This window comes from Meleagris gallopavo, chromosome 5 (genome assembly GCF_905368555.1).
Source record: "Meleagris gallopavo chromosome 5, MGAL_WU_HG_1.1, whole genome shotgun sequence".
Taxonomy (NCBI): Eukaryota; Metazoa; Chordata; class Aves; order Galliformes; family Phasianidae; genus Meleagris; species Meleagris gallopavo.
In genome coordinates this window covers 11,274,339-11,294,714 of record NC_139408.1, presented here as the reverse complement: position 1 = coordinate 11,294,714, position 20,376 = coordinate 11,274,339, and the positions used below count along the sequence as shown (strand labels likewise).

Genomic DNA, 20,376 nt, shown 5'->3' with positions numbered 1-20,376 from the left:
CAAATACATGTCTATTATCTGAGTCCTAAGTTTGAAATACTTTATTTTCCCAGCTTTTGTATATTTTTACAATTGCGTATAAATATTAAGTGTGCTTAAATATTAAAATAAATTGTTTTATTTGTAGTTCAAAACCTCCATATGCATTTAAAAAAAAAACAGGCATTCCTTCAAATATTTTTTAAACAAGTGAACCTTCAGATTTTTTTTTTTCTTTTCTTTTTTTTTTTTTACCTCTTTTGTAAATAGAGCTTCCAATTCTTGCTCATCCAGGAAACGATCATTATTGACATCTAAAATAAGAAGTGTTGAAAATACATGTTAATTATGGACAGAAAGTCTCCATGAATTAAGCATCAGTGCATACATCCCACATAGATCAAAAATACAGTTTAAGGAGATTCTGGTTTCATAGGCCAGCTTTTCTGTTCTGGCTTTTATCAAGAGTCAGTTGATCTGTATCACCATCTTTCACTACCTGGCTGGTAACAAGTGATTGGATAAGTCTGAAGTATTGCCCCTTGTTCTCAGCAAGCTGAATTAGGTCACAAGACTGTGCCCAGTGCAACTGCCAAAAAACATAGCTGAGAACAATTTGTCCCAATTTAACAATTAAATCTGTAAACAGACCCAAGAATAACAGAAGTGAACAGAAAAATATTGTTAGCCAACAGTACAACTCCAAAGTAACAACAGAATTTTGTAAAAATCTACATAAACATGCAATGCTTAAAAAAACAGCAGTATAAAATTAGTCTTAATGACCAATGCAAATAAGAGAATACTTGGTAACAATCTACTTAGCATGCTATATTCAATTCTGAATAATGTTATAAAACCTCTGAAATAGAAAGGGAATGGCTACTTCAAATGAGTGTTATTATGCAGTATTTTTTGTTTAATTCAAAGTTATTGATGCCCTAAGCTCCCAGGGAAAAGGTTATTTTGGCTACTGCTGTTTTGGTATGACATGCATAAAATAAGTACCAAAAATTTTTAGATAATTATGTTTCACAATCTCTTTCTAGAAAGAAGAAATAAGGCTTTCTTTCTATATATTTATAAGCCAAAATAAAAGGCTAGACGTAATCTATAACACTTCAATTAAATTATCATCATTGTGTCTGGTACTTCTCTGCAAAGATGTGAAGAAAGCAGGTTTTCATCAACACACCCCTGAGGACTTATCCTTGGTGTACAGTGTATGAGCACAGACCTGTAAATACTCTTTCTTCACTGAGCAACTATTTCTGGTTACTTGCTGGTTCATTTTTTGAGCATTTAAACAAAATTCCATTTTCAACAGTTAGGCCCCATTTGACTTCACAGTAGATGTGGACAACAACAGATATTTTCTCCTCTATATCTTTGGATTCACTCAACTTGCTTGAATTCTAAGTCTTTTTCCCAGCACAATGCAAATTTGCTGAACATATATTTTGCTGAGAACATAAAAGAAAGTCACAGCATTTGCTAATTAAATCAATGTTAAACCAAATCTCTTACCGTGTAATTTGAAGAATGTTTTGGGGTCAAACTCATTTGGATCTAGCCCATCTGCTTCTTCCCACACCTCTTTCAATTGATCTTTGCTACCCTATAAATTGGTTACAAAGAAAAAAAATATTCAAAAGATGATTAAATGTACTTTTACAGCCTTCTTTTGCATTCTTGTATTACAGTTTCTCCAGTTTCTCTGACAGGCTTTTTTTTTTTTTAATTAGTAATGTTTAAAATATAATCATTATAATTTCCTTTAATTCAGGTGACATACTTTTACTAGATAGAAAGACCCAAGGAAAAAGACAAGACAAAAAAAGGTATATTCTCAGGAAAGGAATGCCTATAATTATCAGTCATGGACACACAGACTCATCTAGAAACAACAGCTGAAGTAAATTCAGTTGCTGCTCCTACAGCAAATCGTGCTGTGATGCAGTTCCCTGCAGGAATCCCTACATTTTCAAATACCCTTCTTTTCTCTTTTCATGAATTTTAGCTACTTTGTAAATAATTTACTTCTGCCAGTAAATAGAATACAGAATGGGAAGTATATGTGGTGGGTATTCTAAAGCTCTCAGCACTACTCCTGTTCTCTGCTTCTATGTCAATGAAAAGAGGCAAATCATGAGAAGAAATGTAATACATCCTTCTCATTATCAACTGGAAAGAAAACCCTCTTTCCAAATGCGTAAGAATAGACTGTAGCCTTACAGGATGGTGAACTTTAGGGTGATCTCCATGTTTCTTTTTCATCTCTTCAAATTTGGATTCTTCACGTTGCCTCTTTTCTTCATCCAATGTTTTTAAATACTCTCTCCTCTCGTGTTCTTTCATCATTTCATATTTCTTGAATTCCTCATGGCGGGTTTTATCATAATTCTCCAGGTCACTTGTAGCCTATAAATACAGATACTATGTACACATGATTACACCACATGATTATGTTAATGCATGTTGTACATTATCATGTGAAAAACCATTGTTCAGGTACGTGGGCAAGGCTGTCCATATTGTCACTCCCCTCTGAAACATGAAGTAAACTGGTTGGTGGTCCTCCTTCACTTGACAGCGATAGAAAACATCTTTCCTCATTCCTTTTGTTACTTTCAAAGAACTAGTTTGCAAAAGTTTGACTGTTTAGAAATCTTTTGCAACTACAGTACTGTAAGAAAGCACTGAGGTATTCTTTCTCATTAGTTATCAATAAAGTATGTCCTGGGCAAAATAAGCAGTATACTCAGTATATTCTTATACTACAGTATCAAATAGTTAAGAATTTATAGTTTACCCTTCCATTACTAATGCAGTATTACAATGCTACTATCCAGCAGCTTATTGCAGATTAAATCAACAAAACCATTTAAATGGAGAGAAAAGTGTGAGAATTTCTGACATATATAAGATTTAAAGCTGTATCATTTTCAGCTCAAGTTATTAAAAGATATAGTCTTCTAGTGCTTTTCAAAGTAAGACATTCATACCTGATAAAGTCTTTCTGTTATTTACAATTTTTTGATTAATTGGACCTCTTCATAAATGATTCTAACACCTCCACTACCCCCCATTACCCATTACAACAGGTCAATATCTCAGCTGACAAGAGAAGAAAAATGATGTCATAAGAGAAAGAACTGCCCTGCTGAGGATATGCTTCTCCTAACCAACTAGAATTTTCTCAGAGGCGATGCTCTCAGAAACAGCAAGAAACTTTAATATATATGTAAATATATAGAGAGAGAGTAATTTAACAGAAAAATTGAGGTTAAAATTTCCAAGGGTAGAAAAATCTACAAGAAATGAACAAAGCTTAAAACAGATTTTATTTTTAAAGAGTCTTCCCATTTACTTTGAAAATTTAATATGCCTTCTCAGAAATGCAGTGTTGTCATACAACTGAGACTTAAGTCCTCTTTTTTTCACAGCAGTTGAAAAACCTATTCCTAGGTTTTTCCTATGCTAAGTTTAACTGTATTGTCTTAATAACCACTGACTGGAATTTAAAAAAAAAAAAGGTGTATCACTTGTTGATACTATTTGGACATCAAATTCCATGTTCAATATTTGCAACTTCTGATACTGGTATCTTAATTCTGCTCTCCTTCAGATGTATGTATAACAGATCCCCAAATTCAAATGGCTAGTTTAGAGATGATTATTTACGTCACTCTATCAGACACTTAAATCACTTTGAAATAGGTTTGGGAGAGATGTGCCTCTCTCAATACTGTGCTTAATTCAAATGACTTCAGAAAGTTGTGTTTTATTCCCAAAGTTGGCCATACTGGCACATGAATGCAAATCCATGCCAAAATGAATGGTCTCTTTAGCAACAAAGCTTTCAAGTGTGCCATGCAGACAACTGACTTTTCTCTGAAACAGAAAACTCCAACTCATTCCTTTAAAAAAGAAAGAAAAAGTAATATAAAGCATTTGCCTTTACCAGATGAAAAAATGTAATCAATACAAATAAAATATAACCCCCAGCACTTTGTATTTAGCACTTACTGCTTTGATCAACATATCTAAGTCCTTAGGCTCAAACGTGTCAGGATTCTGATGGTTCAGGTGCTCAAACTGTTTAAGGAGAGCCTGATGGTCTATGCCAGTATCTGAAAGAAGGAGGTACAGGTACAAACATAAAACATTAAAGTAAGTTTGAAAGCAAGAAAGATCAGGAATTTCAGTACTTTCACAAGGTGTTTTGAGCCTTGAGTGTCTTATCTATGTTAACACTTATAAAGCAGATCTACCTGGAGATCAGCACACTTGATAGCAATTTGCACTGTACTCCTTCTAGTGTGCCAGGTGTTGCACTGCACACAATAATTTAATATACCGAGGTTTGCCTTTCAGCAAGGAAATGTACAATCAGTTGAGCTCTACAAACCAAAACATTTTATTCTTCTTTTTTTTATATAAATGAGATATAACTATAACTTCAGCTATTACAGCTAACAACTTGCATCTGAGAATTCTAACTCTTCTAACTTGTCCAGTATATTTTGCAAATGAAACATTCTGTGTGTGTGGGGGGGGGGGGGGAAGAGATAGATATGGCAAGATACATAGTTAAAATTGAAATCTGATAACTAGAAATTCAAATTTCATTTGTGCAAAACAAGAAAGATAGGACAGCAGAGAGTCAAGTCCTTTGTCTAAAAGCCGCAAACATTTCTCCTTTCTTAAGACAGGGACTGTACCCAATAATATCAATATACAATGCATTAACAATAAAATACATTTCTACAATTACAAGCTTTTCTAGATGTTCCGTTTTCTGACTGTTAATGCTAACTAATAATGATGTCTTAAGTAGTATGTGCTTTGGTATGTTATGGGTAACAATTCTGAACAGCTTTTACTAAATGGGTTAGTAAAAAATACTTGATTTGCCTTAAAAAATAAATTAAAGGAAAATATAATTCTAAACTTGTTATCCTATGGTAAACTATTACTCTCATGCTCAGTGCTGTATTCATATTATCACAAAGCAGCAAACACTGTCTAGGGCACGTTTATCCCTGATGAGATCATAGTTGTTCTGAAATATACACGCCTTAGTCTGTTTATGGAATGTTTTTTGGAAGTGTAGTATTAGAATATTTTAAAAACAAACAAAATAATAAAAAAAATCCCAAATCTATTTATGGAGAAACAGTTCATTCAATCTGACAGTATTTACTTGTCACATTATTGCATTATCTAAAGAGTTGACCCTGGAGAAAGTTATCCAACTCCTAACATTCTTGTCCTGTACTAGTCAGTCTAGCAGGATCTTGGTACAAATGTTTAAAAACACATCTGGATCAAGACTGAATATATGAAAAACATATGTCCAAGTCTGTTGGACCTGATCCATCTGAGTGCGAATAAAGCAGGTCTTAATCAGATAAAGGACCAAGATATTAAGTTGTACCATATGGAAAATATTAACAGAACAAATACAAGGAAATCAAACAGCTCTACTGCTGTTACTACAGAATGCATTTTTGTATGTGTCCCAAGGTGCTGCATAAGCATACAGATGTAGCTGTACTTTGTAGATAATCTGTCCATACAATTACATGTGACGTGAAATATTCAGTGGCAGGGCCCACTATAAACTTTACAAAATTTTTCTGAATTGCATTGGTTCACATTCATAGTCATCTGAATATTTTGAAAAGGTATAATCTGCTCTGGTTCTTTACAGATATAATATCACACACAGTGACAGAATGTGTAAACATGCTTCATCTGTGGCGGCTGCTGGAGTGCTTGCCTGCAATATAAGCATGAGATTAGGCTCTTGGCAGCTAAAAAACCACTTAAGAAAAAAGAACCAGAGGGTCTGAAAGGTATGTGAGGCAATACACTGAGATCCTGTGGAGGTCTGGTATGTACTGTCCAGCTACTGGTGGACTATACTCTCTGAACTAAAACTTTCAGAAAAAGCAAGCAAAGGATAAACAGATTATACTGAAGTTCTCAGCAAACTCTATATTCTTCCTTCACTATATTATGATAGCATCTAAAGCATTCATTGGAAAGATACCGTACTAAAAATATCTCCTTTCCCAAATTAATCTGACTTTTTTCCTGACTCCAGTAATATCCCCTAGACACATCTGCATATATGTGCTTCTTTGGCCTATTTGCCGCCTCTAAATCTGGCTTAATGGGATTAGGATCCTTCTTCTTGGAGTACTTCAAATTGATACAATACCTATTCCAGTTAGTGGGATCCTCCCTGCAACTTGATAATGTTTTTAATGAGCAAGAAAACAATCTGCTCAAGCAAATTCAGTACTTACATCATCTTTGTGAAAAACACCATTTTGAAAACAAGAACATGCAGTCCATCGTTATGATCTTTATCTCTGGGAAACTAATTCACTTCAAGAAGTGATACCTAGTAAGAAACTTACAGATTTCATTCTAAGTAAAAACCTTAAAACTTCTTCAGTACTAAGTAAAAAGAGATAGTATGTGTTATTTCCCAGCTAAGTATGCACCAAATAGATTATTTAAAATGAATTAAGTATACATGTTCTTAACGAACTATGTATGTTTGAGCGATTTAATTAATAATTAAAAAATGCTATGGATAAGTTTCTGCACCCTAAATGTTCCTCTTTACTCAGGACCTTCCAATTGCCTCAAAAATAAAATAAATCATCTTCTGAATTGAAATGTTTATCATTTGATATAAATCTGTAAAACAGTCCCCTTTCCACCAGTAAGAACTTAAAAAGAAAAAATGAAAACATAATGTTAAGTGACTATTAATTAAAAAAAGCCTGCCTGAAATCCATGAAACATAGTCTTGTAGTCTAAAATAATCAAAATGTGGCTATTTCTCAGTGAGTTATTTGTAAATTGATACATTACAAAAATACCCAAAAAAGCTGAAAAAGGATTAGATGTATCTGCAAAATCCACTGCCCAAATGAAGTTTAGCTATTTATAAAATACAGATGGCTTTTATTTTCTCCTTAATTTCTTATAAAGATACGTATTTGTTGTGCATAGGCTAGATCAAAAAGGACACTCTTACTTTCAGATAACAGTTATTACTATTGACATCAAGGACAGCGTAGCTTAGATTTTGTCTAGCTTGTATTGGACAGGTGCCCAGTTCACCTTCTTAGATTTTGTATTCTTACCTTGAACAGAATCCATTTTGGCTTTAATTAACATTCTTAATCTTGCCACCTCTTGTCGCTTGAGTTCATCCAGTCGTGTTCTCACGTGGTGGCTTACTAAGTCAAGCTCTCTGCTAAGTTTTCCACTCTGTCAAAAAACAAAACTGATCTATAAAAACATAAAAGAAAGCAGCCTTTACTATTCCCATTGTATGTGAGCTGCAAGACAGCAGACCAGTCGTAGTTTTTCTCATAGTGTAGCCCATACGTACAAGGATCTCAAAAGTCATTCAGTGAACATATTAAAAAAATTTCAGGCCTATGGTTATAGACACAGAGCAGGATCCAGAAAGGTTTAGAAACTCTCTCCAGAAACATTTGCTCCTATTGAAGAGCAGAAGCTTGACTTTGCAGCAGAAATGCCTTGTGAGGTTCAGAAATAATAAATTTCTTGATGAAACATTCTCAAACTAATTCAAAAGAGCTGCAAGATGAAAGCACAGTGCTTCGTCTTCAGCCACTTGATGACAGCTGTAACACTTGAGAGAAGATACAAGCAAAGCAACAGCCATTAACGTGTACTGCAAGAATATTTATCAGGCTCTGGTAATTCACAGTAGTCTTCAAGAGTAACCCCAGTTACAGCACAGAAGAAAGCGGAATCAAAAGCTGCCAATGGCAACATGAGGAATTAAAAGCAATGCAAAAGGCAGGATTTCCTCTCTGTCGCTCTAGGCTGTTTCCTGCCTGTCTCATGCAAAATTTCTAGCTCATAAAAGGGGAACGTGAAACAGCTACCATACAGAGCACTGGAGTACAAAAGACAAAAACACAACGGGATTTTGGGACCATGTGCTATTTGGACTGGTACTTGAGAAAGGACAGCAGCGGAGAATGCCAGAAGTCTATCTTATACCTGACTTCAGCACACTGACATTGCTTCTAGCACAGCTTCTCAATTTCCTCAGACTAGAAAACGTGACTTTCTTGTAATTCTCTTCCATGACTTCATATCAACAAATGATACACCATCTTCACTTCAGAAAGCATAGAAACCTCTGTTTGAAACAGTGTTCCAAATCACCCAGCAGGAAAAACTGAGTGAGAACTAGGCTTGCAGCTTTTTTGTGGTACGTCAGGATGTATCTATCTGTACAGAATCTGACACAGCCTTTTAAATAGATGGGCAGAAATCAGAAACCATGCATTTGAGTACTTTTTATTATTATTCTTCTATGGGATAATCTTTAACTAACAGAAAACTTGCTGTTCCTTTACTAAAGACAAAGCTCCAGAAAGAGATAAATACCTAGGTAAACAGAAAATGTGTCTTACAAAATATGAGAGGGGTCTGAAGACTTTAAATATATATGTAACGTCCATCTTGAAGGGTTCATTATGACAGACTTAATTAGCCTCAATTAATATATTTAACTTACCTTTATTTCTTCTATGTCAGCAGTCTGGAGTTTCTCCCTGAAATGCTTATCTGTTTCCAAGACATCAATTACTTGCCTGAGATATTCATCATAATAGAGCCCTGTATCCTTCAAAAAAGAATGTTAACTTTAGAATAGAATATACTGCCAAACAATACATTTCATGTAAATACTATCATATCACTGAAATCCAGTTCTCAGCAATACAAGTATCACAGCTCTTTTACATATCTTCTACTTTTGTGATCTGCATCTTTGTCTTGGAACTTAGAATTAATTTGTTTCAGCAACAGATGACAAAGAGGAGAAAGGCATTGAGGAAACCCACGTTGCATGCAAGCATCTATTCTGTTAACATAGTGAGGCTTTTCAAACAGTGCAATTCATTAATTATAAGAATTTAAGAGTGGTTCAGAATACTGCTGTTCTTTTCTCCCAGATGCAAAAGAATGTTGAGACTATTTGCTGCATTTCCTAGAAAACCTCCTTTAAAGGCAGCCACCTTCGGTCTGCCAGAAGCAACAGCCAGAAGTTTTACTTGGCTTTAATCAGTATATCTTTCAAAAAAAGAAGCTGATAGCCTGGTTGGGAAACATTTAAAGCAAATATAAGATTAGTGAAACTGCACTGGTTCATCTGCACTGAGGACAGATAAACCAAAGCTACACCCAGGACTTAGCCTACTAGATCAGCTAAGGTTCCTGTGGCATATGCTACACTCTGATTTTTCCTATGGTAGTGTGGTGCAAAGAAACACTCTCCAGAAGACCAATCCAGAGCAAATACAACTGTGCTAGACAGAATAATTCCATTCTGGAAAGAAAGAAAGTCTGCTTCAACAAAAGAATTTATTTGGCTTTCACAGCACAACATCACGGTTCAGCTATTAAAAGCTGATATTGGAGATTTGTTTCTTGACAAAAACAGTTGGCACTTCAGGAAATTTGAGATCTCAAACTCAACTTTGTACGATGTGCTTGTAGCACTCACAAACACAGTATGTCTGCTGTTGAAAAAAATTCCTATTTCTGAAATGTAGTTGAATTCTCCTAATCAAACATTTTCCTTCTCGATTGGAAGCAATGAACTGGAAACATTGAATGGAATTTCCTAAGCCACCACTCAGTCAGTCACTTCAAAGAAGTCCTGTGAAAAAATAAACAGTACTTTCCGTTGTATGCTGGGGAATTCACTTCAGTTTGCTATCTCACCTTTAGCAGCTCAGAGAAGTGAATAAGAAAAGAGAACAGATATAAATGGAACCCCACCACAGCAGAAAGTACCATGTTTGATAATCCCAGCTGATATTCATTTCTTCCCTGAATACAGCTCCGGTAAAAGACATCTAAATTTCAGGATAGGAGCTTGCTATAGCTGGATTACTAGTAACTAAAACAAACTACTTATTTCACTGAAGATTTATTTTGTTACACTTACTGGATTTTCTATCTTCTCTCCTTCTACGTGACCTTCTCCTTTGACTTTTGTCTTATCTATGTCTATAGGTACAGCTTCCAAAGCCATTAGGAGACACGGTATCAGCAAAATACATTGTTGGGGCAGGAGAGATCGCCACTTCATCTGAAATGAGATCAAGTCACAAAAATTAACATGAATGATGTTATCATACTATTTGATTAGAATTATTTGATGTTCCTATATAGTCACCTGGAATAACCTACTTTCCATGTGTTCTCAGGGAATACTACAACTCAAGAAATTAAATATAGCATTAATTTTAAAGGCTTTTATGACACAAGCAGATTAGCTGACCATTGTGCACACAGCAATGTTGCATTGCAAACAAGAAGAGATGTTCATGTACTTGTTTAGGATGGCCAAGTCTTGGATAAATAATACCAGAGTTCCTACTCTGATTTGTCTTTGCTGAAGTAATTGGGAAATTCTTACAGATAATTACGGGCACTGAATCAGATCCTAGTGTAGTAATGCTTACAGTTCTTAGGCTTCAGCAGTGAAGCGCGTGCTTAATCTGGAGCCAAGATCCTCTCCAAATTTTATTTGCAAGACAAAATATTTTATAAGCCATATTGTCTGTTTCATGTTGACTGAGACTCCCAAAAGAAGCATTTGATTGAAAACAGATTCATTCATCCAAAATCTATTAAGATAGAATACTTTAACAGTGTGAGTTCAGGAAGAAAAGTAAATGTGGTAGTACAGCATCTAACTGTAAGTCTTTCTCTGAAGACAATTCATCCAGTACTGTGAAAGTGCAGAGTCTTTGGCTACGCTACAGAAAACTTCACCAAATTCCAATATTAAGTTAGCAATATAGATAATCTCCTGCTTAGTGAAAGTTGTCAGTTAAATGCTGTCTATGGTTAGCTCAGATACGTGAAAGATACAATAGGCAGTCAAATCTAAAGTATGCCTGCTGCAAGAATAATTCCTGTACAAATGCTTTAACTAGTCATGCAAGTAATTCTAGCAAAAAGTATCCAGATCCAATGGCAACGATTTATCTGAGGGGTGGTAAGGTAGCGGACAAATTCTAATTGCAGTGTCAGTGCCAGTTTTCCTGACTACACGTGCTGGTAATCAACAGTGGAGGATTACCTTTGCTTGGATTAAGCTGCCCCTTTACTAAGGCAATAAATGTACATAATGACAGCTTCTTAATTTAAAGTACTGTTGATATCCTTTATTCATGTAAGTATTATGTAAAAGAATGCATTCTTATTAAGAAAAACAAAAATGGGAAATGCAGAAGTATTATTGTCTCTCTTGTTGGGGAACTGTGGAACAGCTGGAGATAAAAATACACCCATTTTTCTGTCTTTTAGATATCAAAGGCTTGAGAATTACAAGGACTCTCTGAAACTCTTTTAATTAATTACATCCTTAGCAAAAAGAACCTAAGTGGATTCTGCTCAGTCATAGCAAATATCTCTTATTTTTAAAATTACTAACGTCTGACCATTGCCAGGTGGGATGGCAAGAGCTATTGCTGCTGTCACACTGAGAGCATTAGATTGAACATCAGCACTACTGTCTGTTCCCCATTAGAAACTCAGATTGACCTTGCCATTTATCTAAAACAAACAAAACCCAAACTATCAACAGAAAAAATAAAAAGCCCTCAAACTCTGTCATCCTGAACTGTGTTAGAGCTATCTGCTGGGTTTGTATCTATTAGTGGCACAGCTCAATAGTATGGATAATATTACTAAATTAATATATGTTATGCAGGAGATAGTTCCTTCAGCAGGCAGACAACCATTAACCTCCAATCACTTACTGTTACCTGTCTTGCACAGCCAAGGTCATCTAACCTGGTCCACTTTTCTCCAAAAGTAGATTGCCACATCTGGTGTTAAAGCCACTCTCTGAACGCTGTTGCCTGTTTATTTATTTGTAAGGTGTTGGTTCATTTCCAAAGCAGACTGAGGTGCATTTATGAGTAAGTCAAATTTAGCATTTTGCTTGTCTTTTCAGATGAAAAAGTAAGGCAAACACTTAATTTGGTATCTGTCAACCTGGCGTATTTGAAAAATAAGTAGGAGAAACCTGAATCTTTGAAAGTTTCTGGATGAATAACCAGGACAATAACTTCTCTAAACAGAAAGTATTACAGTAAAAAAAACCCACACAAACAACAACAACAACAAAAGCCAGGTAAAACAAAAAGCTGAAATTCTGTAGGGTATTAAAGGGGCATGTAGGCAAGAGAAGGGATCTGAGATGGGCAGCTGGAGCTGTATCATCCTCAACGACCCCGCAGTAGTCACAAAGCTTCTCTATCAAAAGCTGTAATCAAACTGATTGCCTCTAGATCTTCTAGCTTTCAGTGGGATTTCTGCTCACAGGTAATTTAGGCTCCTCTGAAAGTACCAGCCTCTGCAGTTATGTGCTGTTATACGTAATGGGAAAGACAGGACAATACCACAGCATGTTTTTACATCTATTTGACGCAATACACTGCTCTGGAAACAACAACAACAAAAAAGGCTATCTAGTGCCCATGAGACAGTTTTGTTTCAGGTTGTGCATAGGATGGCTTTATCATCAGCATTTTGATAAAACAGGCCAAAAAAAATTCCACAAGTACTAGAAAGAATCAGAAGTAGAGAAGATCTAAATGGATAACAAGATGCTGCAGCTGACTTCACAGACTACAACATTACACTCAGTAGGATTTCCAGTAGCATTCTGAGGAACTCACCTGGTTATACAACCTGTGCTTTAACACGTAAGCTGGAAATGCATTATTAAACAAAAAAATAAGTACCAAGTAAAGACGGAGTTACTGTATTTAGTTTTCCAGTAATTCAAGACAATAGTCATCAAAACTATCTCTCTAAGAGCAGATGACTAAGATGTGTCAACCTTTAGACAGTCACAGTGACAGCCCAAAGTGACAGCCACAACTGAGTCACGTGCTCTACTCTGATACGTATTAGGAGAGACAAGTCAGTCTCACTGTGATGCCTGACATTAATCAGCTGCAACAGACAACTCAGCGTCATTTGCAAATTCAGCAAGTAGAGGGAAGTGATGAGAGGCAGGTTGAGAAGAAAAGAGGCGTTTTGGTTTTTGTTCCTCTTAATACTTTACTATTAAGAGTTCAACCCATCTTTAGCAGCTGTTCAGACCCTTGGGAAACCCACTTAGAGATGACCATCCCTCCCAGGCATTTTACCGTGACTCTACAAGGCTGACTAAGGGATCCAGTTTCCTCTGTAAGGCCTAGGAGCCACTAAACCAATAGACAGTCTCAGTGCAGCAGAAGAGAAGCAATGTCAATTTGGTCACTGTCATGAGTGATACATAATGCACAGTATATATCCTCGTGCCCTGCCATGGGTGCCTTGCTCTAGCCTATTATTAACTACTATTCTTCCTGCTATTTAATAATTTAATAGAAACATAAATTTTGCCCAGCTGACTTTAATAATCCAGTGGTTACTTTGTAAACAATACGTGAACAGAGCTAATGTTACAATTTTCATCTGGAAACCAAGCAGTTCTAGAGAAAAACATGTAGCTCACCTAGATGGAAAGGTAATGCAACTCTAGACTGATCTTATCAAAAATATGCAAACTTAAATTTCCAAATTAGCTAAGCACCACAATGCTAGGGAAATAAATATTCATACTTTATAAAGAGAACTACTCATAAAGTAATCCTTTAGGGGTGATAAATACTGTACTTCATAACAAAGCCAATATTTTGGGGGGGAGGGGGAACAAAAAATCAGAACTTCTCCGAGCAGAAAGTACTTAAAAAAAAACAACAAACTCTTAGTGGGAGGTACAAGAATGAGGTAGCAGAAAACAGAGCTACCCATGTACTTGCCTGGACAGAAAAATAGAATTAGAAAAGAAAAAAGAAATAGGCTGTCCGCCAACAACCTTGATCTTGATCCCAGTAAACATAATCAGAAATTCCTATCAGCTTCAGTGGAACAGAATCAGACACTGGAATTACAAAGAGCTATGGCCTTTGAAAGATATGTACAAAATGCAGTTTCTAAAGCTTGCAACACGAGCACAAGCAGCTCAGTATGGCATTAGCACACCTATTTTACACAGCCTCAGACGTACTTCTCATTCACTTAATAACTATTGTCCAGAAAACAGCACAGATTCAGCTGAGGTCTCCATCACCTTCCTAGCAAAACAACAATTATTTTTTAGATAAGTAATGCTCCGTGTCAAATTTTCAAAGGCTGAGATGGGTGAACTCATACAGTGGTATCAGTGCCTGCAGATGATACGAAGCGGAACAGCACAGCGCTGTAAGTGTTGTTACACTGCATGTCTGTACCTGCCAAACCAATGTGTGCTGTGATGGGTAATGCCATCATAAACACACTTGCAGAATACAAAAATAAGCCGGCCTACTCACACATCTGATGCACTCGTGTTCTGTCTGATATGCAAATAATTAAACCTATGTGAGCAACAGTGCACACATGCAGGATGATAGCAATACTCTCAATAGTCATGTCTGTACCATGACTTCCTATTTTAATGCTGTACATATGGGAGATGCCAACACTCTTCACAGGAAGTGCTGCCTTAAAAAAACAGAAACAGAATGGGTGATACAATAGATCTCATGATCCTCCTCTTTCTAAGACTATACTAAACTCAATACTAGAATGGGAATATTACAAATAGATATATGAAGCATATAAAGCACTCCTTCAGAACTTTCAGCTAGCTCTCTCAACAATATACTTTTCCTTACAATTTTGCAGTTTAAATAGTGTTCAATTTCACATATTTTTCCACTTCTTTAAAAATGACTTGAAAAGATATATATTGATTAGCTCACCAATTCATTAAAAAAATACTTAAAATGTGTGAAATAGACATAAACAGATTATTATTCTGCCACATTTTTTGTTCAGAAACACCTGACATAACAGTACCTTCATGTTCATTCAGGAAGACCTGCTGCATGAATATGTAAACTATCATATCTTAACCAAAGACAGAAGTTAATCAATCTAAAGGTAATGCATCTGCTTCACAGCATCTGTCCATAAGTTAAACGGGTATTAACACTGCTAACATATGGCAACAATTTGGAGAAACAAGTGTAAAAGTCCCTTTCAGCTCACAAGGCTATGCTAAAACACTCTTTCTGGTGAAAAATGTCCTTTTATTAGGCCATCAGACCTCTAGATCTAGATCTAGACTTCTTAAAGACATGCAGAAGACAAGGTGAGAACTGAAATAACTAAAATCTGCACTGCTTTTTGCTTTACAAGTTATCCACCAAATTACAAAAACATCTGCATAGTTTTCTTCCTGTATGAGATTTAATCACTTTAATACATAAGCACTCTTTTCCATCACTCCTCTTTCAGTAAATGTCCCTCCCACACAAGACAGAAGAGTTTTCCTTTCATTATTCTTATTATTCATTATTATTCTCTGGTTCAGATGGTCAGTTTTTCTCTATCCATCACTAGCAATTCCCAGCAGGTTTCGATCTGCAGTGCTTTCCTAATCTTTTGCCAGACTACACCCTCCTTAGTTTGCTCTGCACAAGAACATGCTCTCATTTTTTGAAGCGTTTACTTAATAAGACTGCACATAAATATAGCTTTACTTAATATTACTGAAGTACATAAAGATGGCAGAATCCTTTCTTCTTACCAGTTCAGTTGTTTTATTAAATGAGTCACCCAAATGATAGGAGATGCTATATAGGAATAAAAACACAAGTGTTCCAGTTTGAAAAAAGCAAATATTATTCAGAAGGCAACTTTATCCAGCAACAATGATGGCAGAGAAGCAAGACACACACAGCCTGCTCTTACACATGCACAGCTCTGCTGTAAGTAAAGCCTGAAAACACAACTGTTTTTTCCTTTTTGTGGCAATGTTAATAGTTCATTATTTTAAAACCCGTGTGCACACAAATGCACATACATGTTTATATGATATTTGCCTCCAAGGAACTATAAACATTGCTTTAGAAAAACAGTATCAGTTTCCATGCAGCTGTCTTGCAAGCTGAAGAATGCTGAAATATTGGTCTTGTTTTCAAAAGGAACTTGCTTGATTTTATCACTTCTTACCAGGAAAGCTGGCTCAGAAGAAAAGATTTGTGAAACTAATATGCAAGCAAAAACTAACATTGAATTCAGTGATAAAATTCTTACACACTTCAAAAGCAAAGTAAAACAAAACAAAGCAAAATAAATCTACTATCAGTACAGCTTCCTTTACTACAACTAAATACACAGAACAAAATACACCAGCAAACCTGGAATCTCACAGATCCAAATCCATTTTGTATAAATGAGAACAGCAATTTTGCCACTGCTGGCATAAAAACCAACCTAATTTCCAGTATGCCACCACCTGCAACAGAGGTATTGCTTGGAAAAGTTTGCTTTTACTCTCACCTCAAATAAAAAATCCTTTCAAGAAGTCTATGGGATCACCCACAAGTACACGTTTTACTCTAGACAACAAGAAATTATTTTATTATTTAAACACTTATCGCATCAGGACTTAAGTAGCCTTTTTCCTCTTTGGAGAGAAAACAGTATATAGCCAACAGGAATAAAAAATTGAGAACTAACAGGCCGGCAATGAGCGGCGTCCCCAGGGGTCTGTCTTGGGACCGGTGCTCTTTAACATCTTTATCAATGACATTGATGACGGAATTGAGTGCACCCTCAGCAAGTTTGCTGACAACACCAAGCTGAGTGGTGTGGTTGACACGACAGAAGGAAAGGATGCCATTCAGAGGGACCTGGACAGGCTGGAAAGGTGGGCCCGGGTGAACCTGGTGAGGTTCAACACAGCAAAGTGCAGAGTTTTGCACTTGGGCCGGAGGAATCCCAGGCATCCATACAGACTGGAAGGAGGGTCCTTGAGAGCAGCCCTGCGGAGAAGGACCTGGGGGTCTTAATAGATGAAAAGCTTAACATGAGCCAGCTGTGTGCCCTTGTGGCTCGGAAGGCAAATGGTATCCTGGGCTCCATCAAAAGAGGGGTGGCCAGCAGGGACAGGGAGGTGATTGTCCCCCTCTGCTCTGCTCTTGTGAGGCCCCATCTGGAGTACTGTGTCCAGGTCTGGAGCCCCCAGTACAGGAAAGACAGGGAGCTGTTGGAGAGGGTCCAGAGGAGGGCCACAGAGATGATCAGGGGACTGGAGCACCTCCCCTACGAAGACAGGCTGAGGGAGCTGGGCTTCTACAGCCTGGAGAAAAGACGGCTGTGGGGTGCCCTCATTGCAGCCTTTCAATACCTAAAGGGAGCCTACAAACAGGAGGGGAGTCAACTCTCTTTGAAAAGGTAGATAACAGCAGGACAAGGCGAAATGGTTTGAAGTTGAGGGAGGGAAGATTTAGGTTGGATGTCAGGAGGAAATCCTTTACAGAGAGAGTGGTGAGGTGCTGGAACAGGCTGCCCAGAGAGGTTGTGGATGCCCCGTCCCTGGAGGCATTCAAGGCCAGGTTGGATGGGGCCCTGGGCAGCCTGGTCTGGTATTAAATGGGGAGGTTGGTGGCCCTGGATGTGGCAGGGGGGTTGGAGATTCGTGATCCTTGAGGTCCCTTCCAACCCTGGCCATTCTGTGATTCTGAGATAACATGGAGCCAGATGTAAAAATATTCAACCACTTAATGATACCTGCCATCATTTTCTAATTCACTTGGATTTCTACACATTTAGGAATCCAAACGTGCCAAAAGATCTCGCTCTTGTTTTATAAAGAACACAAAGCATCAGAAATGTAATAACAAAAATGGACTACACGTTTTCTGAATTACCTATGATGAAGACTTTTACAAGTGTAAAAGTGTTCTACCAATTTTCTTTCGTTTTTCCAACTGTCAAACCATGCAAATAAGAATCAAAACTACTCCTGTTGAAAATTGACATGAATTTTGCTCCTAATTTCATGTGATTTGTCTTAAGTACTCAGCAGTGTTTTAAGCTACAGGTAAGAATATTCCTATCCAGAAGGCTTCTGTCTGTCTGTTAGGTATCTTACAGGAGCTTCCCAGGATCTCTGCTGCTTGCTGAGCGAACGACTAGGGAAGGACTTTATTAAACAAACGCCACTGCTGCACAGGAGTTCATATCAAGGCAACATTGATACAGCTTTCAACTTATTAGTAAAGGATTTTATCTTTCTTTTGTAAAGCATGCTTGTTTAGTCACTATATAACTAGAAGAATAGGTCAATATTTTCACACTCTGACATTTGAGTCAATACTAAAATATTTTACATTTTTTATTATCACTAAGAACTACTGTTCTTCCCTTTCACAAATCCAGTTTAAGTCATGTATGTATTACATGGGGGCAGCTTTAGATATGAAACTTTTAACTTGGCTTAATATGCTTCAAAAGTTTAGGTTTAGCAATATTGCCATCATTATGCAGCCAAGATATGGCAAGTCACCCTTATTCTGATTCAGCAATAATCTTTTCACAGAATCATAGGGGTTGGAAGGTACCCTTTTTTGTTGTAGTTGCTTCGTTTGTATTTCCTTGAGGGTTTTTTCTCAACATAATTTCACATACCAAAATAATCAGTTGCCAACCTCTATTACAGCACCCAGGCAGAAGCAAATTCACTCTTGATGCCTACGGTAGATGCCTTTGCCTACAACTGCTAATAGAAGTTTGAAGAAGACCAATGGGCAGTATTAACTGATTGATAGCTTTATGTTACATCCACCTGTCCCCCCGTTTTTTATGTTAATTAACTTGGTTAGAAGTGAATGAGATCTACCTAGTTCTACTACAAAACAATTTTTTTCAATAAGTTTATGTTATTACTTCTTATATATAGTTATCTTTTTAAATTCTAAAATAAAATATTCCCACTGTCCAAAAGATTATAGCAGCACATAAGAGGGAAAAGAGAGAATTACACTTAGGAGTTACTGTTTTTTAATCAGATTAATAGTTTCAGTCCATGGCAGATCTTGTGCTGTGACTACAAGATCACTGTGCAGCAACTGATGGTAAGAGATGTAAGTGGATCTTAAGCATTCACACAAACATGGGCCTTTCTCAAAATCTTTTCTGAGCCTTAAGCAGAGGTCTACAATAATGAAAGGTGCTTTCAAATAAATTTTGAGTGTCTTTTCATAGTCATAAAAAGGCTTAGATTGGAACGGGTCTTAAAGACCCCCTGCTGTGAGCAGAGTTGCCACCCACCAATAGATCAGGCTATCCAGAGCTGCATCCAGCCGGTCTTGAGCACCTCCAGGGTTGGGGCACCCATAGCTTCTCTGGGCAGCTGTACCAGGACCTCTAAGTAAAGAACCTCCTACCCAGATTGAGGAGTAGAAAACCTTCCTGTGCTCACCAGGCTAGGTGAGAGAGACAGGCACTGCAGAATCTGGGTAGAAGTGTTTATATACTGAGTCACCTACAGGATTTTTCTTCAGCGTGTGAGAAAAGTAAATGCCAAACAACACACAGCAACTCTCCAGGCTAAGCTCAGTGCCATGGTGCACTCCTGCTGCCCTAGTTTTGGTGCGGTGATGGTCTAATCTTAGAAATGCCGGGCTTTATTTCTCTACAGCAAATACAACTCCGACAACAGAGGGTATTTCTCGTGTCCCTCTTTATGACCACGATTCCGCACTTTCTGAATTATTTTTGAGCTAGCACTACAGAATCTTACTTAGTTCCTCCAGTAGTACTACAGCAGACACAACGTCAACAGGCACTTCTAGCGAGACCATCCCCGTCCGTGGGACAAAGCAGCCGAGGTTTTCCCGTGGTTGCGCAATGCCGGCCATCGAGGCGCGCAGCTGCCAGGTGTGCCTCAACTCCTCCCGCTGCTTTGAAGAGAGCCGCTCGCACGCCCACCCGCGGGGCTGCCGGCGCGTTACTTCCTGAGGACCAACACCTCCCCCCCCGCCGCTGCTTCAGCCCCGGAGGCGACACAGAGCCCCCACCTCAGCGCGCCGCTCCGCCGCGTTACCGTTATTTTGAACCTGACAGGAGTGGCGGCCGTTAAACGCCCGCCGCGGAGGGCGCCCTCCCCCGGTCCGGCTCGGCCCCGCGCGACGGCCAGCGGCTCTCCTGACAGGAGCTGCCCCGCGGCCCGGCCTCCGTTCCGCGCCTCTACCCGCCGCAGGCCCGCCAGCGAGAGGACGATGCTACCTTGCGTCCCGGCGGCGTGAGAGGAGCCGCTGCCTCTCAGATGGAAACCGCGCGTGGAAGTGAGGAGAGGGAGCAGCTCCCGGGGGTCCCGCCGAGGACCTGCGCGTCACGATGCGGCAGCCCGGTGGCGTTCTGGCGGCCCGGGCTCTCGTTTCCATGGGGACAGATCCCGCCCCCGGGAGCGCAGCG

General features: G+C 38.1%; 1 protein-coding gene across 1 annotated transcript in view; it reads right to left on the bottom strand.

Annotated features, from left to right (window-relative positions):
* NUCB2 (nucleobindin 2) overlaps positions 1–20,376 on the bottom strand; it is a 29,749-nt gene extending 9,373 nt beyond the window's left edge. Inside the window, exons 1-8 of the mRNA XM_010711117.3 lie at positions 20,188–20,376; positions 10,004–10,147; positions 8,567–8,674; positions 7,149–7,275; positions 4,009–4,112; positions 2,215–2,400; positions 1,507–1,597; positions 235–293 (exon numbers count right to left, since the gene is read on the bottom strand). Of these exons, the coding sequence (XP_010709419.3) occupies positions 235–293; positions 1,507–1,597; positions 2,215–2,400; positions 4,009–4,112; positions 7,149–7,275; positions 8,567–8,674; positions 10,004–10,147 (819 nt within the window). The 5' untranslated portion in view covers positions 20,188–20,376. The remainder of the gene's footprint in view (positions 1–234; positions 294–1,506; positions 1,598–2,214; positions 2,401–4,008; positions 4,113–7,148; positions 7,276–8,566; positions 8,675–10,003; positions 10,148–20,187) is intronic.